General features: G+C 39.7%; 3 protein-coding genes across 3 annotated transcripts; 2 read left to right on the top strand and 1 right to left on the bottom strand.

Annotated features, from left to right (window-relative positions):
- Positions 1 to 765: 765 nt before the first annotated feature.
- dgkzb (diacylglycerol kinase, zeta b) lies at positions 766 to 16,357 on the top strand. The gene is made up of 32 exons (XM_030774914.1): positions 766 to 1,721; positions 2,738 to 2,843; positions 3,035 to 3,130; positions 3,501 to 3,578; positions 3,755 to 3,811; positions 3,980 to 4,048; positions 4,546 to 4,617; positions 5,395 to 5,511; positions 5,849 to 5,920; positions 6,043 to 6,138; positions 6,338 to 6,420; positions 6,643 to 6,703; positions 7,255 to 7,368; positions 8,460 to 8,600; positions 8,939 to 9,017; positions 9,251 to 9,306; positions 9,413 to 9,475; positions 9,785 to 9,858; positions 10,048 to 10,159; positions 10,267 to 10,466; positions 10,883 to 10,983; positions 11,384 to 11,458; positions 11,885 to 11,965; positions 12,415 to 12,455; positions 12,560 to 12,714; positions 13,990 to 14,091; positions 14,576 to 14,610; positions 14,839 to 14,888; positions 15,193 to 15,313; positions 15,436 to 15,472; positions 15,917 to 16,016; positions 16,241 to 16,357. The coding sequence occupies exons 1-32, from the start codon at positions 766 to 768 to the stop codon at positions 16,355 to 16,357; spliced, it is 3,717 nt and encodes a 1,238-aa protein (XP_030630774.1).
- Positions 16,358 to 22,279: 5,922 nt separating this feature from the next.
- On the top strand, positions 22,280 to 22,992 carry mdkb (midkine b). The gene is made up of 3 exons (XM_030774031.1): positions 22,280 to 22,358; positions 22,479 to 22,646; positions 22,805 to 22,992. The coding sequence occupies exons 1-3, from the start codon at positions 22,280 to 22,282 to the stop codon at positions 22,990 to 22,992; spliced, it is 435 nt and encodes a 144-aa protein (XP_030629891.1).
- Positions 22,993 to 24,079: 1,087 nt separating this feature from the next.
- chrm4b (cholinergic receptor, muscarinic 4b) lies at positions 24,080 to 26,039 on the bottom strand. Its single transcript, XM_030774912.1, has 3 exons — positions 25,982 to 26,039; positions 24,523 to 25,473; positions 24,080 to 24,429 (listed from the first exon to the last, which is right to left on the bottom strand). The coding sequence occupies exons 1-3, from the start codon at positions 26,037 to 26,039 to the stop codon at positions 24,080 to 24,082; spliced, it is 1,359 nt and encodes a 452-aa protein (XP_030630772.1).
- Positions 26,040 to 27,660: the final 1,621 nt, after the last annotated feature.

Here is a 27,660-nt window from a genome sequence, read left to right as displayed (position 1 = left end):
AACGCCTGTTTGTTGTTGAACTTAGGAGGTATTTCTTGCTCACTGTTGTTGAAAGCTTGGAGATATTTTAGAGTTGTGCCTTGTTTGAAACCCTTCTAGGGATGAATCTTATATAGATTTGATTCCTTTGTTCATTGGTGAGATGGATTGGTGCTGACTGAAGCGGTGTTTAATGATATTGAGATGCGCTTGCCTTATCAGTACAGGTCAGGCAGAGTTGACAGTGGGTAGAAAAAGGATGTGGCCATCACAAATTAACTAGCAGAAATGGATCAGGACACCAAGATGAACTACTGAGAGTGTTGTCAAAAACTTGTGTGTGTATTGCCAGGAATGTCAAACATAGCTTCTGGACACTCACATATTGAAGCATGCTTATCTAGTCCATTAGTGTAGTAGAGGAACATGTATAGTATACTCCTAGGGTACTATTTTTAACCAGTATTAAAGATGATAAGCTTGTTTTTTTACAAGGGCACCCTGAGGGGAAGCTATATGGCTATCCTGTCACTTGTACAGTTGAAAAGCTTTTTTATGTGGGAAATGTGGATGTGAAGTGAGTGATGAATTTGTGATTAGAGTAACAAGTTGAGCTGAAGTGCTTTTCATGTACTGCAGTGAGTTGCTCAGGGGTCAAAACCACAGTACTGCGTTTAATGTGTAGGCAATTGCTCGTATCATAGGCCTGTACTTCATGCTGACTCATTTCTACATTAACAGCTTCACAGATGTTTTAGAGACCAAAGTTTGTTCCATCAAGAAAACATGGACAGCTTTTTCCGTCGTCACTTTAAGAGGAAGGAGCCGGGCACTAGGGCAGAGTCTGGGGATGGTTCTGAGGTCTGTCGGCCAAGGAGACCTAGCGTCGCGTTGCCAACCAGCCGAGCCCGTCGGCGGTCGAGCGTGGGCTTACCTTCCGCCGCTCTGGCCCAGAGGAGACGCTCAAGCGTGCACATGCAGGCAGCCGTCCCACATGTCGGGGGGCGCTGCCCTGGAATTGGTCAAACATCAAAGAGCAGCAGTGGCAGGCGTCGTTCTAGCACTACCACTCCCAGCGTTAACCCACGCTTTGCTGTGCGACGCCGAAAGGCTGGTAAGCTTCGCACCATTGACACCCATCTGCTAGGACCATCCATGCTGCTGGCAAGCCTTATCCAGATGACAGAGGAAGATGAGGGAGGCGGTGCCACAGCTGGAGAGCGGCAGGTGGAGCTCAGGGGTAGTGACGTAGGAGGCACCAAGTCTCATTCCTGTTCTTCCGCACTGCTCTCAGAAGGTGATAGTGACAGTGACAGTTTGAGCTCTGACACCAACTCAGATGACAGCCTTCCCTTGGATCATCTGAATGAGATTGAAGTGTCAGACAGGGAGTTTGAGGACACCTCTCTCTGGAGGCGACGGCAGGACACCACTCCTCTAGAGGCTGTGGTAGAGTGTGTCCAGACCCATCCGCTCATTCGCCCCCCCCGCTGCCTTCGCCGAAATTCCTCACACCTCTCAGCCATTGACGCCGCCCCTCATGGACGTTACTGTCGCAGCAGCCAGAGGCGCAAAAGGAGGCGTGTGTCCACCGTGTCCAAAGCAGGCAGCCCTTGGCCAGGTCGAGGACTGCCCCTGCCTAGCAGACGGAGCTCCACCTGCTGGAGGGCCCACAGCACCCTCAACCCCATCCTGGGGGCGCACTATGACCCTACACTGGAGTCATGGAGCGGGTTCCTCTCGTATGTAGCCCGTTCGTTTTATTAGGGTCAATGGTTGTCCATGTGTTGTCAAATGAATCTATGATTTCCTATGTATTGTAACTGCCAGATGTTTGCTGTCTAACATTGTTAAGTCCAGAGACCACTGGCAAATGGTATAACTTTGTCTTGTCTTCTTAGGACCTAATCTATTCCTTGAGAAAAGTTTGGGTTTTTTTTGGCTCATGTAAATCTCTAACCTCGCCATTTATGGGTTAAACGTGTTATATGAGCCAAACTGGCCTAGCATTCTCAGCATTATGAACGTGCAAGTATTTTTTCCCCTTCTCATGCCATATAAAAGTACTTAAACTTCACAGCAGTTAACAAAAACGGAAAACAGACAGAGAACAGGTTGTTAGCATATGGAGGTTTGTACTGTCCTGACCTTCTAATTCTCTGTCCCATGGTGACGGGCTCCATGGTGCTGTCTCATTAGCGGTAGTGCTACTGTAAGAGAGCAACGTGACTCATCAATGCCATTGATCACCCTGTGTGCAGAACGCCACTGCGTTGCCATGATTCAGTCATTTACACAGCAGGGAGAAAGTGAGAAAGGTTACAGTGTTCCTTACCATGCACGTTAAAACAGCTTTTCCTGATTAAATTATATTAACTGATGACCGTTAGGTAATTTTCCACGGCAGCGGGTTTCACGTGCTTTATCCGAGTTTGTCTCCGTGCACATACATACCTGTCGGTGAGCCACAATTGAAAATGCTGCTGCAACAGATGATGGTTCAACAGGATAAAATGCTACAAAAGATTGCATCTATATGTTATCAGACGCCTTTAATTACTTGCGTAATATTGGTTCGTTTGGGCTAGATAAAAATGATCCCTGTTGATCCAACTGTCAAACATGTCGAGGACTGGACATAAAGGATTTCCTACAAAATTCACCGAAAACTTTTATGCTTTTGTGCTGTATGCAGAGTACGTATGAAAATGAATTGTGTGCACTTATCTACATTAAAAGTCTGGGATTTCTTTTTCAGAAAAGCTATTGCCAAATCTAACCTGCAGCATATGACAGCCCATTCCAGCGTTTCAGCCCCGACTAAGTGTGAGATTAAAAAGATCTGCAGCAGCATTGACTGGACTGTAAGTGTCCCACATTTTTTAAATGTGAAATGCTAATCTGACATGGACCATAAGAGTTATATTATAAAACACAAACTTAGTGTACTCTTGTGTGACAAGAAATATATAAGGAGAATGATTATGAGGTAGACACAATATCTGAAATACTGTGAGTGATCCAGACCTGTTTGCTTGTTCTCATTTCCTTTTAGGAGAATGCTCAGTTTGGCCAGCATGTCTGGTTTGAAACAAGTCCTTCCGGAGATTTCTGCTATGTTGGAGAGCATTATTGCTTTGCCAAATCAATGGTGAGTTCACGGTAATGTCTGACTCCTGTTCATGCTCAAACTTTGTGCAAAGAGCTCCCACTACTGGCAAAAAGGTGTAAATGCAGATTCATACCCACACACCTTTATTAATGGAATAAAATGACCTGTCTCTCATTCTCAGTTTGGAATGAAAGATCTGTCATTATTAGGCAAAATTCAAGTTTAAATAATCTTAACAGGTCAATATTTAAATGTGTAGAAATTATTTTGCACCTTATTATATCACTTGCACTGTCGATTTTAAAGCTAATTAAAATCACTGTGTAACAATGAAATAGCAAGTTATCCATCAAAAAGAAAAGATTGAGAGATGCAGATTGACATTCACGTTCATTTTTCTTTCTTACAGCAAAAATCAGTCTCACGGTATAAATGTGCAAGCTGTAAAATTTCTGTCCACTCAACATGTATGGAGCAGCTAGAAAAGGCAGGTCATCATAAAGTAAATAAAAGTCTGAACATCGTAAAAATAACTAAATAAATGATAAAAAAAAATAAAAATAAATGGGCACATAGACTAATGAATGTGCCCAAAGACTGAAAGGATTTCTACTAATTGTATGTTAAAATCATTTTATTCTCTGTCTAATTGACTTTTGATAGATGAACTTCAGGTGTAAACCATCATTCAGAGATCCCACATTAAGGAACGTTCGAGAGGTGAGAATCACTTTTCAAACAGTTTGCAATTGTAGACCTGTACTCTGTTTGTGAATACAGAACACTCATAACAGAAGCTGAAAACTACAAGAGTGATTGTTACTTACACACGGTAGTTGCTCAAATCCTTATGGTCAGTGGTGGTTCATTGTCAGACTCTGCTTTCAGCCCACCACCGTGAGGCACCACTGGGTACACAGAAGACGTCAGGATGGGAAGTGTCGACACTGTGGAAAGGTGTGGAAATCTTACATGCTGGTGATTTAGCCTATTCACAAAACACTAATGTATCACTAAATGTCAAAATCCTTAGGACGTAGGTCAAATAAGTATTTTGAGATATTTACGTAATTGGCACTATTCCTGTGGTCATCTGCTTTTTTCCCCTCTTGTGCTTCCTCTTTTGATCGTCAAGTATAAGAATATGAAATAAAAAATGCTTTTTGACAAAGGCCCTAAACTGCATTAAACTGAATTGTTTTCAGTTTTCCTCAAACTCATTTAATCCTAATGGAACTTTAGTTGCAAAGGAAGCAAGACAGCAATGAAAGGGAGCCATAAAAGAGTACCAAAAAATATCATTTGGCTGTGAAAGGATATTTTCTGAAACATTTTCATGAAACAAAGAGAGCAATGAACAAGCAGAACAAAACAGAAGAAACAGAAGAAAACACACATTTCAGAGTGATATTTACTGTGTGCAGATTTGTTCATGTGTTTCCTCTATCTCACAGGGTTTTCAGCAAAAATTCTCCTTCCACAGTAAAGAGATAGTGGCCATTAGCTGCTCTTGGTGTAAGCAAGCAGTAAGTATATAAAATGTCCTTTTTATAATTGTAGATGCTCACATTTAGATACAGTATAAATTATGCTCTGTATCTCCACTGAGTGAACTTTCATTTTGCTTTACAATGTTAAGAAGACTGATCTTTCACTCTGTGGGCACATCGTGCTGCATTAACCAGTATGCAGAATCTTGTTATACAGACCTAGTTCTCTCTCTCTCAGCATGCAGTATCTCATTAATCTGCCTAATCTCTTCCTTTGGGTGCAGCATCACAGCGAGCTAGCTAATATCGCTTTCCTTCTAAGCCAGCAACCGGCCTTTAAGAGCTCTTTCTCTATCAAACGTGGATTTATAAAGTCATGCGCTAGAAGCTTTTAGGTTATGCTCAGTTCAGTTGAGTTTATTTTGTTTTTCTTATTTTCTTTACACCAGGCATTTTCACAAAGGAGCTTTACCAAATGAATGTGGAAAATATAGGAACATTATTTAAAGTGAAAATGAAGGTCAATTACTTTTAGTGCTGATTTCTTTTTTTTCTCATGCAAAAATAGCCCAGTTTTGTTTCTTATTTATAGATGTTCTGAAAAGAACAATTCACTGCACCAATAAAATGAGTGTGTGTGTGTGTGTGTGTGTGTGTGTGTGTGTGGTTGAGCATCATCCATCATCCACCCTCCACTAAGATAAATCTATTGATTTTTGCCTGTGTTGTTTCAGAACAAGGTAATTTATTTGTCTGTATATGTGTGTGTATACCCTGCCTGATCAGTTATCTGCCTGATCTCTCTCTGGGCAGTATCACAATAAGGTGACGTGCTTCATGCTGCAGCAGATTGAAGAGCCCTGTTCTCTTGGTGTTCATGCTGCTGTCATCATACCCCCCACGTGGATTATTCGAGTTCGGAGACAGCAGGTACCACAGGCTAGTGCACCTGCCTGAACATTCTCACTGATTCTCCTATTCTCCTGACCCCCTTATGCCTTCAGTATACCCACTCTCAGAAAAACTCAAGCATATTAGAGAAAAGAAATCAGTTACAAACTCAGGGATACTGCCAACTGTCTAAAATAAGTGCATTTTCTGTGTAAAATACATTGTGTCTTCCACTGCACTTTTGTAAAGAAATAATATAGAATAACATCTATGCCAGTAGAGTTTTAAGGTTTTAAGTGGTCGATTCTTTACGTTGAAACAGAGAGAAGTCAACAGACATAATTTAAATGAAAAAAAAAATGCTGTGTGTTTTAAGGTGTCATTGAAATCTAGCAAGAGGAAGAAGCGAACCTCTTTGAAAGCCAAAACAAACAAAAAGGGAGTGGAGGTAAAAAAAAAAGATTATTAATACTAATAATAAAAGTAGAAATAATAGAAGTTATTAATAGATATGCAAAAATGTTTACTGGAATGTACAAATTAACCATGTGTTCTTCAATTCTCATTTAGGATGGCAAATGGAAGCATTTTGTTGTGAAACCAATTCCCTCACCACTCATGAAACCACTAATTGTGTTTGTCAACCCAAAGAGTGGTGGTAATCAGGTTAGCTTCTATGTCAGCACAGTTGGGCTGACAACCTGTTCTATGCCTTTATACCTCTATACCCACATCAGTTATTTTCACTCAGCAACACAGCACCTCTCATTTCTACAGATATGTTTTCATGGATTCACAGCCATTATTGTGGAGATTTATCAGCAGCCACATGCCACATGTAAGATTTATTCCTTTTCTCCTTAAGGGAACAAAGATTATCCGATCTTTCATGTGGTACCTGAACCCTCGCCAAGTTTTCGATCTAACTCAGGGTGGACCTAAAGAGGGGTAAGCGCTGAAATATTCATTTTGATTACAGTCATGCTCCTGTGTTGATATGTATTTTAAAATGAGCTGATTTTCACATGCAGATATTTATACACCTATAAAAAACACATTTTATTTGCAAGGAAGTAGGGGATGAAAATCTAGAAATAGCTGTGTATAAAATTAAATGAAATTACTTCTGCTTTTTTCTCTCTTTTATTACTTTTCTGTGTTCCTTTCAAGGTTAGAAATGTACCGCAAAGTGCCAAATCTGCGAATCCTGGCCTGTGGTGGGGATGGAACTGTCAGTAAAACCTTATATTAAAATTCAATTCAATTCAATTTTATTTGTATAGTGCTTTTTACAATCAAAATTGTCTCAAAGCAGCTTTACAGTGTTCAGTGCCTAATTAAGTAGAAAGTCAGTTTTCAGTATCCAAACAGATCTTATTACAGACCAGATCTTATAAAACTGCCATTAATGATTTTCCCATTGTAATTTTTATTTGCAATTGACAACTCTTCACACAGATTTTATAGTAATATAATAATAATATAAATTTATTTAGAGCCCAATATCACTATGAATAGTCTCAAAGGGCTTTACATGTCTATAACAAAGTCAAATCAAAATTATATTGTGCATAAGATCGACATGTTTAACATGTTAATAATACCACTTCATGAGTCATTGACTTTACACCCTCTAATTTATGTCCTCTCAGTTCACAAAAATGTGAGGTTATTTCTTCTTCTTCTTCTTCTTCTTTTTTTTTTTTTTTTTTTTTTTTGAATAACCATAGTTATGTGGGGCCTTTCTGTAGAGAGTAGGTATGATAATCTGCTGATTTGCAGGTTGGTTGGATTCTCTCTGTCTTGGATGAACTGCAGTTAAACCCACAGCCTGCAGTGGCTGTTCTCCCACTGGGAACAGGGAATGACCTTGCCAGAACACTCAACTGGGGTGGGGTAAGCTCAGTTCAAGAATATCATATTCAAACAGAGGACTGCACTTCAGATAATATGGTAGTGATACTGATACTTCCGTAAGACCGGTTCAGGTACACAATATTGCATTCAGTGCAGATTTTTTTTTTATATTTGTAAATTGGTGGAAGTTGAGGGATATAGAAGAAAGTAATAAAATGCAACATTAAGAAGAAGAAAAACAGATATTCCAGTAAAATAAAAACTGAGTACCATTAGATTCCGAATGAGGATACTCTGTATACGAATCAAAGGTTTTGTTCACACTGTAGACTTATTTGCTTAATTTCAAGTTGCTTAGCAATTTGAAAGTCACCACTATCAGACATCAGTGTAAATGGTTCCTCATTCTGAAATGCCCAGAAATTGCCACAAAAAGTCAACCAGCCCATTATGTAATGATATACTGCGGCGCCAACTACTGGTGACAGAGTTCTGGCTGAGCATTTAGCAGTTTGTCAGGGATGGCAGAGAGAATAGTGATAAAAATGGGTCATTTGCAATAACACGAGTAGTGAGGGACAGTCAGTGTTCAGAGAAGCATGGAGTGGAGATATGTTCTGGAGGTGAAACTGCGCTGCGCTGATGAGGGAGTTTATGTGTTCTTCACTGATACAATCTTATGAGTGGATGGTACTGTACCAGTGGCTAGCGACATCTTAATAATGTTTGTGATGAATGGGGAAAGAGAGGGTCTTGGGGATGGGGTCTGATAGGAAGAAGAGGGATTTAGATTTGCAGATTTTGCAGATTTTGCAGATATCAATTACAGATGAAACAATGACTGGGTACAAGAGAATGTTGACCGACGTAGAGTTCACAGTGGTTTTTGATTCAGTTGGGCAATGGGGACCTTGAGATGATTCGTAGGTAATGGTGGACAGGGTTTTACTATCATACACAAATGTGGTCAGAATCAGAAATGAAAAGATGTAGCTCCATTTTTATTAAAAGTCTGATCAGAATTCTGAATTGGGTCATAGGAGAGCCTCAGTTTCTTTTCACAGAATGAGACCTCTTTCTGATGTGCAGGGTGTTTGAACACATTGTTGTGCTGCATGTGTTTTTTTTAGGGTTATACAGATGAGCCTGTGTCAAAAATCCTCTCGCATGTGGAAGATGGAAACATCGTACAGCTGGATCGCTGGAACCTTGACGTAAAGCCCAACCCTGAGGTTTCTCAGGAGGAGAAGGACGAGCACCAGACAGACAAGGTCAGCTGACCCACACATGGCAACCTGGAGGTCACACTTCAACCTCTTGTTGAAAAACACTACACCCTGTCATAACCCAGTACTCTTAATGAATTGATGATTACAGCTTTTCTTCTATCTATCCAATCAATGAATATTCCCAGCCTCAAAGAATGCAAGGTTAAAGCTTGACCTTTGACTAATTCAGATCACTTGAATCTGGAAGGTTTTAATTACCATAGACAAACTAATACAAGTTAAATTGTCATGAATACTGAACTCATAGAATGAGTCAGCTTTTAGGTGGGTTAATTTAGTATATTTCATCATAGTTTTTGACTATATGCTTTGTCTTTCAGCTTCCCATTGACGTCTTCAACAACTACTTCAGTCTTGGTTTTGATGCTCATGTAACCTTGGAGTTCCATGAATCTCGAGGTATGTCCATGCATTGAGTGTTATTGACTGTGAGGTTTGATTAGGCATACATTTTAACTATTATACTACCATAATAGTCATGTGGCAATCAAAATTCATTGGTATGGGCTTCTGAAGGTAACACATTGCTAAGTATATTAAATTGTGTGAAATGATACAATTGATTGAGAAAATCAAATTAAATTGATAAAAAAAAACAGTTTTGATCTCACACCTCTTCCATTACTCCTCAGAGGCAAACCCAGAAAAATTCAACAGTCGCTTCCGGAACAAAATGTTCTATGCAGGGGTGAGTTCCTCTGAGTGTTTTGAGGTTGTACAGTGTGATCTGGCCTCTCCTGAGATGTGTTCACTCCTCCGTCTAACATGCTTTGCCTCTTTAATGCTTCATGTAGACAGCCTTCTCTGACTTCCTCATGGGGAGCTCCAAAGATCTATCCAAGCACATCAAAGTTGTGGTGAGTGGAATGCCGGGAAGCTTTTTTGGTGGTGGTATTTTTATGTTGCTCTTTCACTTATTTACTTTGAAATAGAAATGCACTAAAAGGTGTTCAAATGAAAGGTGCACATAAAATGAATTCCTGAATACTAAATGACTCACTCCCCTCTGACCTTGGTGAAACATAAGACAATTGGCTGTCTACCGACCTAATCCTGAGCTGGAATGCACTTCAGTAAAGGCACGTGTTCAGTGTGATACTCTCTTTTTTGTCTCTGTTTCTGTGTCAATCCTTCACTCCGCTCTCCCTAATGTTCTATCACATTAGTGTGATGGCACAGATCTTACCAGCAAAATTCAGGACCTGAAGCTACAGTGTCTTCTTTTCTTGAATATTCCAAGGTAAGAGAGGTTCTGAATAATCTGTAATTCATACCTCCCGCACCTAGATGGCGACAAGTCTCTTTTCAGCTACACACATAATGATTCTGATTTGCTTTGAGTTTATCAGTGTGTTTGTGTGGATAAGACATCCACACATCAGAATTAAGAGGTCATTGTTCTGTAATAGTGTTGACATTGTGCTTGAAGGTATTGTGCTGGAACCATGCCTTGGGGTAATCCAAGTGAGCACCATGAGTTTGAGCCCCAAAGACATGATGATGGGTGTATTGAAGTCATCGGATTCACCATGACCTCCTTGGTATTCTATTTTTATCATGATGTCAAACAGCTGTGGCAAACAAATAGACTCTGCAAATTTGATTCTCAAAAAATTCAGAATGCCTGACCTATTCTTTTACGCCATAGGCTACCCTGCAGGTTGGGGGTCACGGAGAAAGGTTGAACCAGTGCCATGAAGTGACCCTCACCACCTACAAGCCCATTCCAATGCAGGTAGATGGTGAGCCCTGCAAACTGGCCCCTTCCATCATCCACATCAATCTGAGGAATCAAGCCAACATGGTTCAGAAGACTAAGAGACGTATCTCCCTACCACCAATGACTGAGTGAGTGCTCACCTCAATATCCTGTTTACAAACCGGCTTTTTTCTCCTTATGAACGCTTGGTAAAACTTCTTGCCCTCTGTCCCAGTCTCAAGATTTTTGTCTCATTTTTGAAAACGAAAAGTTAAAACATGGTCGTGTCAAGACAGAGGATACGGCATAGCATATACATGCAATAACTGGTTTTGAAATTAAAAATAAACAAATAAACAAGCAAAAAAAAAAAACCCCAGTAGAGATCCCTTCAACAAAACCCTGTCCGTCACAGATTAAACAGTGATGTTAGAGAAAAAAAAAATCCACACATCACCTAAAGGATTTGTTCTACAGCCACACAGCGGGTGTTTTTCTAGATATTTCTTCCATTCCATATTCCAACTAAAATTTAAGTTTCACCTTGTGTTATATATCCATCCAGCCAGCAGCACCTCCCTGAGAAGCTCCAGATTCGGGTGAGTCGCATCAGTATGCACGACTATGAGGCGCTGCACTATGATAAAGACCAGCTGAAGGAGGCCGGTGAGTGTGTGGGCCTTTTTAGCATTCACTGACCACTTGCCACTCTGACATTGGAAGGCTTCATTTTTCTCAAGCTAAATTTTGCAGAACTGTGTGAAAACTAGGGCATTAATTACAGTACAGTTCTTAGAAACTTTGCACGTGATGCAATCATAAATAGAGTGCGTTGAGATGTGTCTATCTGTGCTATGACAAACATCATGGTTTTGTTTATTTCTCATTGCTGTTGTTTATCAAAACTGATTCCTGACTATTAATCTTACCAGACGGTCTCAGTGAAAATGAAGTGACTGTGGATTCAACGCTGGCTCAGAGTTTCAAAATAAAATTGGCCATATGTTTGCAAGTTTCCTTTGATGAACCTGAATGCCCCTGTTTTCCTCTCTCCCTGTTCTCACAGCAATCCCACTGGGCATCATTACTGTGCCAAGTGACAGTGATTTAGAGACTTGCCGTGTTCACATTGAGAGGTTACATCAGGTATGCAGAGGCTAAACTGTATGACCCTGGAAAATGAGAGCTCAAAACAAGAAAGAGATAGAAAGGAACAAATGATATAATTAGTTAACAAAAGATATTTCAATTTCACTCTCACATGTTTAGTCTTGTCATTCTAACAGTCACTGACTTAGAGAATTTGTTTAGACTCCCTTTCCATTTTTTCCCCTTTCCCAACTTTGCAATAATGTTAAAAAAAAAAAAGAATAAACCAGGCGGATTGCATCATTGAATGGGCATGTGATATTTATCTTTTTTTTCTCTCTGGCAAAAGGTTCCATGACAGGGATAGATGTCTAGACAAAAAGTCATCATGACGAACAAAACCTGTGTGGGAGATGTTTGAACAAGAACATTTTTTCTGTTTCTCTCTCGCTGACTCACTAGTTTTCATTGCAAGGACTGGAAGGTGATGAGGAGGATGGAGAGAAGCCAGACATATTGCAGATTCAAAAACTTTCCCCAAAATGGTGCTTCTTGGACTGTAAGTTGCTCACTGCAAATGTGTCAGAATAAAGAATTGCAAAAGTTTGAATGGTACATGAAATGTATGGAGTGGTTTCCCAGCTCTAGACTAGGCATCTTCCAAATGCCTTAATATATAGCATTCTCAGGACTCTGATTATTAGTGTCTAGTGAATCTGAATAGGAGAGACGCCTGCATATAGTCCTCCAGAAGATGAATGGCGCATTCGTGGTCTGTCTAAAAATCTGTGTCATTTTAGTTCTGAACACAAAAAGTCACACCAAAATTTAGCAACAAAGATGTGATTCCAAAGGCTAAATATTGTAAATTATTCTTAATTTGCAGCCAAATTTCATGGTAAATATCTCATGGTTGCTTTTTGACAATGTTGCTGACAATGATAAATGCCTCCAGAGCTAGTCTACATGATGATTTCTCATGTAATGTCCCATTGCTTTTGTTCACAGCGACCACAGCAGATCGATTCTACAGAATAGACCGTGCACAGGTAATTAACATAGTCTTACCCCCTCAAGATGTGTGAGTACTCTAAGAAAATATAGCATCTTTGTAATGGTGTGTTATGGAGTGCCACTTTTCTGTGGATTACAGGAGCACTTGAACTACGTCACAGAGATATCCCAAGAGGAGCTGTTCATTTTAGACCCAGAGCTGGTTACCAAAGAGACGGTAGGCACTTCACCCGGAATGCCCAGTCTAATGGAGTCTGCAGGGGAAAATTCAAATGCCTCACCTACTGAGCACAGGTATGTTAACTTGGAATTGCACCTTAATGGATCTACAAAAGGACTTTTAAGATTCTTCCCATAAGAGAAGCTATCTCTCTAACTTTTTCACATGGTTAGAAAAATGTAGCCTGTCATTACTGTTAATTGGGAGAGTCCTCAGCATAACACAACAGGAACTGTCTGCTGACTTGCAATGCAACAACAACACCAAAGTCTATAATCAGAATCTCTCATTGCTTCAACATTTAAACCTCCGCTATTTTTAAGTGAAAAGACATGAATTTAACTGAGTGCTTATAGCCTGCATGTAATAGGTATGCTCCAGTGATACTCTGCAACTTGAATAAATCACTCTGAGTCATCGACTCAGCTGCTGAGATAATTATTGGAATTGTATGTTGTGCACATACCCGCTAAAGTTTATCCCTTAACAGCAGGAATAAATTCTGTTTTCTAAATATCAAGAGTATTCTCCTGAAAATCTTGCCTTGAAACAAATAGCTATAAATTGCTGCCATGTGTTCTGTAATGCCCCGCTGAATTGTTGGTGTAATTGTGTGTTATTTGTACTGATTATTGCTAATGTCATGATTAAATGGACAAGTTAAATGGACAAAAAAGGCAAGTGAGTACAAAACAAATTGAAATGTCTGCATGCAGGAATATATATTCGCTCACATCCACTTTTCATTATTGTGGTAGCTGCTTAAAGTTGAAGAATAGAGTTAAGATGACTCGTCCATGCTGTCTATAACTATGAGAAGAGAGGGTTAGCCACACATCATGTTTCCAGTAGAGGCAGTTAACAGTGGGCTTGTTGAGTCACGTTTGCACACAGTCCTGGAGCAGGGGGCGGAGATTGACAGGGAGGTTAGTGAGGTCACAGACAGACTCTCCTCACCCTAAGGTAACATCCTTTATCTCCCTCCAACCACATACACAGGTCAAACCAGTGTTTAGCAAACTGTGTGTATAATACCATCTGTTTGCCTTCTCACCGACACGCTGTCTGGACTTGCCCTTGCATTCATATGTAAAGGCTTCCTCAGCTCTTTGAAGCCCAAAATGTGAAACAGTTAGATCTGTTTCTGAACATACAGTGACTGCTGCTGTATCCATCATTACAGACCTTGTCTAATTGCCAGTGTTTGTTTTAAATTATGACGAGCCATCCCACAAATTAGACCCCCTCTGGGTGAGGGGACACTAAGCATTGTAAATACATAAACACAGCCTTTATCTGTGCTGTTGTTCTGTGTGTCCCTCTGCCCTCCTTCCCATAATCCCACGCAGGATGGCTGAAGCAGAGGGCGCAGGCTTGAAGGATTGTGTGTCCACTGAGTGCTTGATTCCGTGGGACGCTGCAGAGAGATCCCCAAAGTCTGGCCTGTGCAGGTAATGCTAAAGCACTACACTAAGGAACAGTGAATGAAGTACTAGTGTCTGACCTTCGACATTTTAAATGGTGATATTCATCAATACAGAGAGCCTTCACTGATAGCTTACAAAATGTAATACTGTCATCTGTGCAGAGTCTACGCCGTTCGCCTAAGGTTTTCACATACAAGCCATCACTGATCTTTAGAGATACAGTATATTATAATGTGCTGTGTGTGTGTGTAAAATGAGAAAATTGAATGTAATAATGGTTGATGACTTACAGTTTGTGTGGACTTTTTTAATGTTTCTCCCTGGGGTTATTTGAAAGGAGGGGAGCAAAAATACTGAACTTGCAAAAGTCGCCTATGGCTGAAGAAGATACCAAACCGAGAGAAAGGTAAAAGTTCCTTACATGTTCATCAGCTGTATTCATTAAATGCCTTAGATAATTATTTTGATGAAAGAGCATTTTTAATTCCACTATGATTTCCCATAATAGGTTAGATGGCTCTGACGGGAGTGGCTCAGATGAAGGTAAAAATAAATAAATTAATAAGTAAATAACAGAAAACTTTTTTGTCCTGAAAAGTATGTGGACCCAGTGGCTTGAAAAAACACTATATGATTTCATCATGATAACAAAACTAGAAACTTGTTTGTTTTTGTTTTTTGTTGTTTGTTTTTTGTATGACATCACCTTCTGAAGAATTGGATTGCACTCATATGAAGTGAATTACAGTTGTGTTTTGATGTTTTTCTCAGAAGTGACAAAGATGCTCATTGAGTGTGTCAAGACCGATGACATGGAGAAGGTATTTATAAAGATTTTGTTTTCATACTCTTAAATCAATAGCCCTGGTTATATTTTGTCTTTCATTCTCATGAGTTTCAGGGTTTAAGGTAGAGAATTTCACAGATTAATATTTCAGCCCTTTTCTGGTCTAAGCATGTGACCAAGACTGTACACTCACACTGACACTGCACCAATCTAAATGAGAAGTTGTATGATTTTGTGTTTTGTGAGCTTATTTCATAATAGCCTCTGTATGGTTAGCATATGACAGGTGAATATTGCACCTGTTTACTGATATTGTCTTCACTGTTTGTTTTTCTCAGCTAAAAGAGCTGCATAAGTGTGGAGCAGATCTACAGATTCAAGATTCATATGGCTGCACTTTACTCCATCATGCAGTGGTTAATGGCAGCAAGGAAATTGTACAATTCATTCTGAAAAATGGTTAGACATCATAGTTATTGATTTGTTTTATTCTGTCAAGAAGTTTTAAATACCATGTAAGATCATGTTATTCTTATTGTAATATTTTAGAATAACCTCTGTTTTTACCCTCAATGTAACAGCTCCTGCCAGTATCCTGGATGTTACAGAGAAAGAAACGTAAGTTACTCTGCAGGGCATTTTGTTGTACTATGTGCTAAGAATTTTTGTTGTCAAGGAACTGATGTCTGTCTACTTCATTTGTATGCACGGTCATAAAAAAATACAGACTTCTGTCATGTTGTGCTCAGTTGGACCTCACCGCTATAGATATAGACATAGGAGATGGCTGAATCAGGTTTCATAAGTCCATTAAACTCTGACGTCCCGAAACGGAAAGATTGAGGTCTTATGTGTCACTGGACCTTGGTATGCTGTGTTTGTATGAGCAATATCATATACCTGGACTAAAAGAATTTAGGTGACTTTAAATAAATTGTTTGCTTGTTGTCTCAAACAATTTTTAAGTCATTGGTCTTCCATTAAAATCATTGCAGTTAATGAGCAAACTGAATTTGTAAGTGTTGTTGTAACAATAGCTCATCTCTCTCTTTTGTTCTCCAGAGGAGAGACGGCTCTTCACAAAGCTGCGGCGAAGCGCCAGAGGTCCATCTGTCACTACTTGGTGGAGGCTGGAGCTTCCCTCATGAGGACAGACCTACAGGTTGGAAGCCATTGAGAAAACTTGAGCATTTTTATAGTGAACACATTACTAATTCATAAAGGCCAAGCTGATTAAGCAAACCTTTAGCTTGAGAATCCACTTGCCAGTTTTTTTTTAAAGCATTTCTAAATAGACACATCACTGAAAGCAAGAAAAACCTTGAAGACACACAAGCTCTTTACGGACATCAGCTACAGGGGCTCACCCACGGTATTGTGTTTCAGGGTGACACGCCGAATGTGCACGCAGAGAGAGCCCAGGATGAAGAGCTGGCCGAATACTTGAAGAACCGCCAGCATTATCAGATGATTCAGAGTAATGACCAAGAGACAGCCATATGATCCATCACCGCGGTCAAACTGGTTTAGACCTATCCGTACCTATGAGGCTGGTCTTAAAGACTGGGCCCAACTCGAGGTTACAGAGGTTGTGTTTTTTTTTTAGTTTCTTTCTTTTTTGAAAAAAAAAAACCCAGACAGTTAGCCATCTATAGGTCTTTTTAGATACCACAAGGTCAAAGTTACATAAAATAATGAATGTTTGAATGTTTTTTTCTCTCTTGCCAAAAATGACCAGAGTGCATGTTGTCAAGGTGCAGAGTGCATGGGTGCGCTTCTTTTACTAGGAAAGTGGGGTAATATTGTATTTATGGTGTCTGCTACACTGAAAACACTGCGCAAAAAGAAAAAGAAAAAAAAAAGAAAGAAAAAAAGGAAAAAAAAGCTGTCATGCTAGGATAAGTTTATGTGAATGAGGCTTTGCTGTTCTGCCAGTAGGCAGAACTACTTACTAAGAGAAAACTTAAACCTATAGGGGCCTAAGAATAAGTCATCTAATGACTAGCACTGCTGCAGCTGATGTACATTTAAAACTGCATAGAAGTCAAAGAGAGTGTATTTTCATTTATATTAGGATTTCTTATCACTTATGAATTGTTAAGCAGATATGCTAAAGAGCTGAAATAGCATAACAGTCATGGTTTGATTTATGGGGTTGGGGGGGTCTGACCCCCCCTAATTAAGACTTGGATCCCCCCAAAAGAGGTAAGAACAACAGTTTGTGGGGGGGGGGGGGGGTCCAAAACATTTATATATCCTATACTATACAGCCCTGGAGAAAAAGTTGACCCCCCCCCCCCCCGATTGTCATTGTATAATTCGCACTCTGATAACAGTCATCTGTGAGAGTATGAGAGTACCCTCATTCAGTTTTACTGAAAGGGTTATGAAATGCCTGCTGTTTATCTTTGTTACTTTTACTACTTTTTGCATAGTACTAGATTTGTTTTCAAAACTCTTCCAATGCTTCCTTCCTGCAAATGATTATAACTATTTTCATGATTCTCTTCAATGGTAAACACTTTAATTTCTCTCAATAGAGAAATACATAACGTAGCTGTATATTTGTTATCTGCTTGTGACTAAATAATAGCAGTATAAAGTTGTTCAGTACCTCTGTTCTCATTATGTGTGCCATAGAACTACATACTACTGGATTCTTATGTTACAATCACAGTTATTCAACAGAAAGAAATTGCGACATTGCATATCATGCATTGTATGGCATAATACATATTGTTAGATTTTATCAATCAGTGCCAAGCATATGTCCTCTGGAAATGCACTTTTATGTTTGGCTGTGGTACAATCTGGTCTGCTGATTTTGGTAACAGAAACAATGAGCATACAGAGAGTATGTGATGGAATTTGCACCTCAGTTTACGAAGAGAATCATGACCTCTTGCTTTCATGGAATGGGGGCTTAGGACTTTATCATTTTCTTTTCTGTAGAAACTCAGCATCTCACCAAGTTTTTAATAACTTTAAAATTGTTACTAATACAAGTCACCTAATACTAGACCGCTACTGGTATGTGATTCTGTGCAAATGAAGTCTAACAAGTAGTAGTTATTCATGTTATGTAGTACTGTTAAATTTATCAGGACACAATCTGAGTGAGTCCTCTAACATGAATAACTACAGACAACACTGAATAACACAGAGCAACTAAAACACGTGACACTGCAACTAGTTACTTGAATTTTTACAAACCTTTTATCAAGCTTTACAGTAGTGCTGATGGATGACTGAGGCATTAGAAGGATACAGGATTCTTTATTTTTCTTCTGTTTATTCAGTTCAGGTACAGCTCCAGCTTGGCAATATCCTGGTCTCATTTCCCAATTAGTCATAGTATTGTGATTTATGTGCATTGTCAATGCTCTGTTTTGAGTTGCTGTGCAATTCAGGATTAGAAAATACATATATAACTGTCAAGCATTTTGAAAATGTGTGAATATATTGTACTCTCAAATATGCTATCCATGCATTTGTAACACAAATTGAATGTCATTTGAATGTCAATAAGATACATTAGTGACCTATTTATATTAGTGAATGAAATTCTGTGAAGTATATTACATTGTTATTAGATGTATATTTGTTCTTTGGGATGATTCATTTGTTGTATACCTGGAAGAAAATAAACTTGTTAAAAGTGTATTTATACTGTTCAGTTCTCACTTTTAATACGTTAACATTTTTTTGGGATTTTCTGTGTACTTCCTTTCTCACGCTACATCATTTTAGGAAAAAAAAACATCCTTGTGATAACTGCAATGTCAAAGTTCTCTATATATTCTTCTGTTAAGCTGCGGATGTACCGCCATTTGTCTTCAGTGATAACAGTCCAAAAGAAGGTTTTCTGTGACACTGAAGTGACCATAAGGGTCCAAACATGGGTTGAATAAAGTATAGGCATTTCACTTACTCTCTCCTAAAAGTGTTTACTGCTTCAATTGAGCTGAGAAACCGGTGAAGTTAATGATTGATACACATATTTTTGTGGTGCCACTCCTGGCGCAGTGTCAACAATCTGATAGCCGGTGAGTTCACACAGCATTGTGACTCATACAGGTTTCTTACTTCTTACTCTCTAAAGACAGCAGTGAAATGCTTTTCTTAAACTCTCTCTGTAACTGATGTGGCACAAACTGACACAAAATGTTGCGGGTACTTGTGCCAGCAGTTCAGGTGATGTGAAACAACAATGACCATAAATAAATGAACAAAGTATTGTCCTTTTAAATTATAAACATTTTGGGAATAGCAGTCAGTATTGTAGCCAATCAATTCAGGAAAACTTCATTGGCACAGTTTCCATCACTGAATCTCATTCTATGAAGAATGACAAAATTCACATTCCTGGAAATGTAGCCTTCAGGTAACTCTGTGGGAGGAATAAGAGCTTCTCAGAATTCCCATTTGTAAAAATACAAAGAAACCCCTTACCAGCTAAGTTTAACAAGTGAGACCCTCTGGTGGTCTCCAGAATCAAAGAATACTTCATTACACGAAAAGCTTTGACTTCTGAGCGTTTTGGAAAATCAGATATGCTAGTCTAAAACATGATTGGTTTAAATCAGTTTTAATTACACACTTGTGTACAGTGAAAGTAGAACAGTTAAAACTGAGGATACATGGGAACATGTAAAAACATTAGCCAGTTTGCCCTATATACATATATTTATATATGTACAGATGGTGGCATGGTGTGGTACAATAACAGTGTGGATAAATGCCACTTTTAAAGTTTACCCTATAAGCCTTGGTCACGTGGGCAAATGGTGTCATCGCGGGGGTTAATTTAAATAATGTCCATATGCGACCAGCTCAAACTAGTTTTGAAAAACAAAGAGCCGGGCACCAGATCAGGGGGAGCTGTTGTCGGGAGAGCGGCATACATACAAGACCATCAAAGGAACTTTTCAAGGAAAACAGACAAGTAAGTTGTCAAATAGTATTTAAAATCGTTCTCTATTTGTTGCACTGTCTTTTTTAATCTACTTATTTATTTAAACAGAATATCCGGACAGAAATCCCGTACAATCCCGGTTGGATCCTTGAGTTATGATAAAATTTGACACTGTCGCGTTTAGTTTTTGCCGTAAAAAGGGTTATAGCAATGCTGATGATGCTTCTTGGGCTTAATGATGCTGTTAAGGCAATGTTACAGATACAGTGTCGTTCGACCGAGGTTTTTTGCAGTCTTCCCAAAACCGTCTTTTTAACTGTTGTCTTTTTAAACTGATGGATGGTAAAATTCAGTTCTCTGTGTCCATGGCAGTTTTTTTCTTTTCTATTTCCCCCCTCGCATAGAATGTCAGTGATTTGCGATGCGCAACATTTCTTCCACACAACGTCACATGCATGCTCTTAGGAAATTTTGACCTATAGCCTCATCAGAATTAGTTTGATGAATGCTTGTGTGTCTTGGTTTTGGAACAGATTCCCAGAGGGAGCAGATTCACGATTCTTAAAAAACAAAAACAAACAAACAAACAAAAAACTTAAGCAAGAAGGCTTGACATAAAATAATAATTAAAAGAAATTAAGCTACACATATCTGAAGCCTGGACGAGACAGCTAAAATCATCTCGGTCAGAGGAATGTGGGGTGACTGAGAAGATCTAGCGTGTTTTGCGATTTCTGTTGGTTCAGAAATCATTCCACCCTTAGACATTTTTGACAGCCTTTGAATTGACTGTTTCCGACGTAAGTTAAACAATTGTAAGGCACGTTTTGAGGGACATTAAAGCTTTCTCAAACAAGATGATAACTTGTATTTCCCGGAGCATATATTCCTCTGGCGCATGAATAAATGAGTGTTTGAAGATTCTGAGAGGCGGATAATGGTGTTGTCACGGTTGAAGTTAGCTGAAGTTTCAGGGGGCCAAGGAGGACTCCTGCCAGTTCCTGACCCACTTGCAGCTACAAACAATATTGTCTTAGTAATAGCATATGCATTTCAACAACACCATAAATAGATGATATAACAGATCAGTGATTGTATAAAGAGAAACATAGTTAATCACAGCTTGGAAATTTCTCAGATGCTGTAAATTTAATCTTACAAACATGTGTGATAGAATGACAGTGAACCCTGTGCCCTAGTTGTAAGTTTTCCATATGCGCTTCCCTGCATGTTACCATTGCAAGTATTACACTCCTTTTGCTAGTCTACAGAGCCTGTTTTGTCCTCATATGCAAATGCGTTTATATTCAAGCCGTTCTGGAGGAGATTCCTGCCCCCCAAGACACAGCATGCAATCTGTGGTAGAGGCTTTTATAAAGAAACGAAAACAAGCGAGAGCCGGCTTTGTTTGGGGCATGTGAATGAGTGTTCGTTCCAAGGGAGCGCTGAGGGGTCTTTGAACGCTTCGCCTCACTCTCTCCAAGGCCAGGGTAGGGGAGGGGGGGATTCCTGCTGAGTGCGGCCTCTTCACAAAAGTATTGCCTGGAGAAGTCCTCTACATTTATGGGCAGCAGAAGAATGGGAGCAGCGCTGCAGCCCGGTGAGGAAGAATGGGGTACTGTTTTAATAGAGGCCTGCTGAAAAGAAAAAAAGATGGACTGTGATTTCTTTAACTGGACAAGAGAGAGAGACACAGAGAGAGAGCGAGAGGGAGAGAGAAAGAGAGAGAGAGCTTACGTTTTCTATCAATCGGTAAACTCATCATCTTCCCCCGTGGATTTTGCAGAACAAAAAAACTGCAAGACTACCCAGCTGATCAGATATTTTAGTATTGTATGCTCTCGGTTTTCTTAACTAAATCCAATTTCTTGATCAGATTTATCTTGCAGACTAGAGTCCGTATGACTGACCTCATATTTATTATTATTTTTTAAATTTACTTGTTTACTTGTCATGTGGGAGAAAAACGAGACTGATTTGGTTAATACAGTTAAAATGATTCTTCCCATTCTGTGGTTAACTCATCCATGAGCAATCTCAGCTTCCACAATATTTAAGTCTGGTTTTGCTGGCACACCTTCAGGTTCCTGTTCTGAGTTTATCAGTGAACATGCACTGACTGATACCAGAGAGCTGATTACAGACTACTGTTATTAAGTCATGACATACAGTTGACGTGGCATCCTGGTTCACTTCCCCTCACTCGGGATATCAAATGCACTAAGTCTACATCTTAAGGGCTGGGTCCCGTGGTGTTGGACTACATTTTTGGCTCCAGCATGGTATGATTTACTGCTGCAGTTTGGAAGTGTATATGTGTCGCCATATTTACGCGACTCAGAACACATCAGTTTCTTGAAGAAAAGGTGAAGGTGCGTACGAGGTGTCTTGAAATGTGTCGTACAACTGAAGCAAGACTTGTCCCAGAAGGTTCAGATGATGACGTTTCTGAGATGTTTGCATTATGATGTGGTCTGTCATTCTGGGGCATCTTGTATGTTCTTTGCAGAATGCGTGGCGTTTTCTCCATAATGATTGTGCTGCTGGTGGCTTTGACGTTCTCCGTGGACGCAAGCAAAAACAAGAAAGGTCTGTCGCTATTCCCTCTGCTCCAATCAGGTTTTAAATGAAATGCATGTGCACACATTTATACAGAGGCAGGTGAGAACCTTACCTAGTGTGGTTTGTTCCAAATTTACATTGATGCAGACAAAGGAAAAGAAGGCAAATCAGGCACAGATTGCACAGAGTGGCAATATGGCAAATGCGTGCCCAACAGCGGAGACTGTGGTGTGGGCATCCGTGAGGCCATCTGCAACGAGCAGACCAAAAAACACAAGTGCAAAGTGCCCTGTAACTGGAAGAAGGACTTTGGCGGTAAGAAAACACGTATTAACCCGATAATAATTTAAGAGCACAAAGCTATATTCCTCTATCTTTTACAGTTTTTAGGTGTGCCATGTTAAAGAGCAAACAAGACTGACTAAGAGTTACTTCTTTATTGTAATATTTTTGTGACTTTTTTCACATTTTAGCGGACTGTAAGTACAAGTTTGGTCGCTGGGCAGAGTGTGACACAACCACTGGAACAAGAAGCCGGTCTGGGACCCTGAAGAAAGCCCTATTCAATGCAGACTGCCAGACTACCATTAAAGTGTCCAAACCCTGTACCCCAAAGCTCAAGGTCAAGTCCGGGAAAAAAGGAAAAGGGAAAGAAAACTAAAGAATGTCCTTCAACCCTCCCCCCTCCTCCTCCTCCTCCTCCTCCATAGTGGTACAATCCAGCTCTCCTTTCCCCTCACAACCACACAGTGGGACAGCTGCTGAGTTAAAGTTCATATGAAAAAGAAAAACAAAACAAAACAAAAAAAAAACAAAAATACAGCTGTCATCTTGATATTTTTATTTCTGTCTTTTAAGCATAAGTTTGTTAAGTGTTTGTGTTTGAGGGTTTTTTTTTCCTTAGGCAGTTATTAAGTTTCTCCTTGTAATAATAGTGATGAGTTGATTCCCTCTTTTAACAAAATAACATATTTTTACTAAAACAGTAGATATACATAGACGACAAAATGGCCATATATATTTTTGAAATGAAAAACTACAGTGCCACTGTGTAAAGTAAAAAAAAGGCCTAAACTATACTAGAAATGAAACATACTTTCATTCTAGATGGATATTACAGAGTTATTTTCCCCTGTATGTTACTTTGAAATTTCAAGACCTGTAGTATTTAAGGGGTGATAAACAACTTGAAAGCATTCATTATATATTTACATTTCTACATTTGATACAATGAACAATCAAGACTGCAGCAACAGAATTAAATTACTTGTTCGGGTGTGTGAATAAATAAATGGGCAATTTTTTCAGTTATAATTTGTTGTTAATATTTTGTTTATATAACACATATACATACACATACGCATACACTGGATCTTTATTTGGATCCACAAGAAAATCATAGGGAGCAAAGCACGCTAACATGTGTCAAGTTGCACAGAGACTGTCTATCAGAGGTTATGAAGTTCACATAGTCCTTTCCCTAAGTTCTTCCTTTTTCATACTGCCTCCTTATATGGAATTATGCACAAAATTTGTTTTGTTTTCAAATTTAGTTTTATTAATTCCTGTTAATTTTTCCAATGTTAGTTTAGGTTTGGGCAAATATAAGCCAAGTTTTCCTCATGGTTTTGGATGAATCAATCAGTCAGTGACCTTAATGAGACCTTGAAGATCAGGCGCAGCAAAAAATGAGTCATACCCAGGTGCTCCAAGAATGAGTCTGGCCCCAGACTCAGAATGTCTGGAGCTTACTTTGTGGTAAGGTTTCTGAATTGGCACAGCAAAAGGCTTTTAAAGGTCTTTCTGAAAATGGCATTACAAAGAGCATAGCATGCTGGGTTTATGGTGCTATTCATGTAACACAACCAGTAGCCGACAGTCCACACAGTGCCGGGTACACAGGAGTGGCAGAAAGTACCAACCAGAACCATGACATTGTGTGGGGTCCAGGTAATGATGAAGGCCAGAAGAACGGCAAGGACAGTTCTGGTCACCTTCCTTTCCCTTGACGCTCTTCGTCTTTTTCTGATCAGCTGACGTTGGGTCACACTGAGATTCTCAGAAAATCTGTTTTGTGGCTCTTTGGCATTGATGACAGCTTTGACGAGTTTGTCCTCTGTGTGTTCCATAATGTTATAGATTTTAGGTTTACTGGATTCTGGTTCATAATTCTCACAAAACTGAATAGAGCTTGGATTTTCAAAAGTGCATGGCTCATCTGTTCTCCTGGAGGAAGCGGGGCTCTCATCTCCCTGATTGGTTATACTGGAGCCACGTTTAGTTGAGACAGAGATGTTTTGCTCTCGTTGAGGAGAGTCATTTCTCACTGGGTTAGTCTTGAAGGACAAGCGGTTGATTCGATTAGACATCTTAAGCTGGCCAGTGGACTCAAAGCTGTTCAGACTGGGACTTGACGCACACGGTTTTAGCCTGGTCAGTCGGCTTTGGCTGGCCAATGAGATGCGACAATACAGGACTGTCATGACGATCACGGGCAGATAGAAGGCGGGAATGGTGGTGGCCATGGTGACGGCGGGACTGGCCAAGAGCTGAATGTAGCACTGCCCCTCAGGGACCAGGCGCTTTCCGCTGGTGCCCGACTGCCATAGCAGGATGGCAGGGGCCCAGAGGAAGAATGAGAGAACCCAGGCCGCTGCGATCACAAGCCGTGCCCAGCCTGCTGTTCGTTTGGCAGGGTAGGTCAAAGGTCGCGTTATGCAGAGGTAACGGTCAAAGCAGATGATAAGGAGGTGCATGACTGAGGCATTGCTGACCACATAATCCACCACCAACCACATATCACATAAGAACACGCCTAGAGACCAATAGCCTTGGACAATATAGATGATGTAGAGGTTCATGGAAAACAGGCCAATAAGAAGGTCAGCACAGGCCAAACTGAAAAGGAAGTAATTATTGACTGTCCGCAGACGGCGGTTGACTTTGATGGAGAGTAGCACTAGGATATTGCCCACCACAGTGAGGAGGCTGAGGGAGCCGGTAATGAAAGCAATGGCGGCATTCTCCATGGCTGAGTGTGGGCATCTGCGTCTCCCTGCCACGCCACAGGATTCATCTGTCGCAGGATTTAACCAGCTGGAATTGGACTTGCTTGCTGTGTTGGATGAATTGAAGGTTGAGGCTAGCAGAAAAGAAGGAGAAAATGAGCCTTTTCAGATGCCCTCCTTTGCCAGTATTTGAATTTTGAGAACAAGACAAGGAGTAAGTTACAGGATTATTGCTTGGAAAGGAAAAACCCTGTATTTAACTGAATTCCATTTACTGACAGAATGATGAACAGCTTAGGAACAGCATCCTTGTAATACTACACATACGACTTCTACATATTCTTTTTTTACCAGCAAATGCTTCCATTGAAACACACAATATGAAGTAATAAGAAAGTGAAATATTCCTTCTAGAAGCTTTGCATAGTAGTCTAAATATCTCTACATGGCAGTTAACCTTTAACATTATTGCATTTGTATCAGATCTAATACTGAACCTAGCCGTGACACTTATGCAACAGACAGCTCCTTAGTGGCTATAGCTTGGTTTGTTTTCTGCTTTTCTTGGGAGCTGCTTGGATAAAAGCATCGGGTAAATAAATAAACGTGAAAATAGATGTAATATTCTAGGGTTAAACTTACCATTAAAGATCAGCCTTTCAATTACATTCGTGTCATTGTCAAAACCAATGCCCTTCATGTTTCATTTCCTCTCAAAAAGAAGTCTTGGTTATTTTCAAAAACTGTAGATAGATCCAAGCTTACGTTAGTGTCTGTCCAGAGGATTCAGGAGTGTTATGTTGAGCACTACATCCAGCAACACTTGTGCATAATATAATGTTTCATTTACAAGTAGTCTGTGATGATCACATCCCATGAAGGCAAACTGCTATGTTAACTACAGTTCAGAACGCTCTTATCTGTCTGATGTGCATCCTGCATATGCGTGGTGTCTAGTGAGAGAAACATGTACATGGAAACAGAAACAATGTTATCTCAGTAATGTAATTTCATTACCCGCCTAGTGGGAATACTGATGTCAAAGACAACGGGGGAACAGTCTAGATAAAGAAGAAAGTTTCTTCTTTCTCTTCTTTTAATACTTTCTCTGACTTTTTTTTGGAATCACCACCACAATTTGTGGGTAATGAATTTGTTCTCTATCTGAACACGTATCTGTCATCAGATGTCTGCACAGCAAACAGCAATAATTCATTTAATGTCAATTTGTTAACTATACAAGATGATGGATGAGTAATGAGACAGTCTGCGTTTCAATGAAAAAGATGCCATAGTGCATTAGGAATCAATAATTAGAGGTTTCATTAACCTTCAGTGAGATATACTGCAATGTCTGTATCTGAAAATCATATTCTGTTGCACATCTCGGTGCCCTACCTACGTTTTAAACAAGTGGCAAGAGGGTAACTCATATCAAACAAGGGCAGTCCATGTGATCTATAAGATTTTATTAATCTCTTTTTAATCATCATTATAACATCGGTTCTTTGGTGTCCTACTGCACACTTTGTTGATCAACAGCTAATCTCAGTTTCATCTAAAGCAGTTATCAACAGCACTCAGTCTTCACACAGTAAATGCACAACTTTTCTTCAGGCTTGTGTTTCAGTACTGTTCCAGCAGCGATGTCATTTTCACCAGCAGAGAAAGAGAGAGAGAGAGAGAGAGAGAGAGAGAGAGAGAGAGAGAGAGAGAGGGATTACAGGTCTGTAGTCCTGCATACACAACTGACTGCCTGTATCCATCTCAACGTCTCAATGTCCAGCTGGGGGAATATGTACACAAAGTTGACAAAATGAGAAACTCCCGCAGAGAACACAAGGGATTTTCTAGAAAGATAGATTGTACATACTGTGAGAGGTACAAATATGAAAGGTTAAACAGATGTGACGTCAACACACTTCCGCCTTAACCCTGGGTCATGAATAATTTCTGACAGTCAATGGACTATTTTATTGGGTGAATATCCATTAATATTTTAATAAAGTTTTTTTTTTTTCATAATTCTCAGCTCAGTAACAATAAAAACAGATACAAACCTCTACAGGTGTCTTTTCAAACACTGATTGTTTGAAGCTACCAAAGTCAAGTGTAAAATAAATAAAAAGACAACATGCATCAGGGACAGTCCTGCGGATCACTGCCTCTTTTTTTCTCAAACAACACCATTTATAACACTAAAACTACAACTGTTTAACATTTTCCCATTGTCAAGTCAGGGGGAAGTGTTAGAAGGGGACAATCTAGAATAAAAAATGCTTGACTCTTATGAACAGGGCTCACATTTCTCAGCATTCGTC

Source organism: Chanos chanos, chromosome 5 (genome assembly GCF_902362185.1).
Source record: "Chanos chanos chromosome 5, fChaCha1.1, whole genome shotgun sequence".
NCBI classification, from domain to species: domain Eukaryota; kingdom Metazoa; phylum Chordata; class Actinopteri; order Gonorynchiformes; family Chanidae; genus Chanos; species Chanos chanos.
Note: the sequence above shows the minus strand (reverse complement) of the source record. Positions and strands in the feature narration are given on the sequence as shown.

What these genes read in the sequence shown, in the direction of transcription:
- dgkzb (XM_030774914.1), top strand. Translation starts at nt 766, where the DNA reads ATGGACAGCTTTTTCCGTCGTCACTTTAAGAGGAAGGAGCCGGGCACT. An exon ending in ACGAGCACCAGACAGACAAG is followed by an intron (nt 8,601 to 8,938) that starts GTCAGCTGACCC and finishes TTTGTCTTTCAG; the next exon opens with CTTCCCATTGACGTCTTCAA. An exon ending in TGTTCACATTGAGAGGTTAC is followed by an intron (nt 11,459 to 11,884) that starts ATCAGGTATGCA and finishes CATTGCAAGGAC; the next exon opens with TGGAAGGTGATGAGGAGGAT.
- mdkb (XM_030774031.1), top strand. Translation starts at nt 22,280, where the DNA reads ATGCGTGGCGTTTTCTCCATAATGATTGTGCTGCTGGTGGCTTTGACG. An exon ending in CGCAAGCAAAAACAAGAAAG is followed by an intron (nt 22,359 to 22,478) that starts GTCTGTCGCTAT and finishes ACATTGATGCAG; the next exon opens with ACAAAGGAAAAGAAGGCAAA. An exon ending in CTGGAAGAAGGACTTTGGCG is followed by an intron (nt 22,647 to 22,804) that starts GTAAGAAAACAC and finishes TTCACATTTTAG; the next exon opens with CGGACTGTAAGTACAAGTTT.
- chrm4b (XM_030774912.1), bottom strand. Translation starts at nt 26,039, where the DNA reads ATGAAGGGCATTGGTTTTGACAATGACACGAATGTAATTGAAAGGCTG. An exon ending in TGAAAGGCTGATCTTTAATG is followed by an intron (nt 25,474 to 25,981) that starts GTAAGTTTAACC and finishes CTTTTCTGCTAG; the next exon opens with CCTCAACCTTCAATTCATCC. An exon ending in ATGCACTTTTGAAAATCCAA is followed by an intron (nt 24,430 to 24,522) that starts GCTCTATTCAGT and finishes AACTCGTCAAAG; the next exon opens with CTGTCATCAATGCCAAAGAG.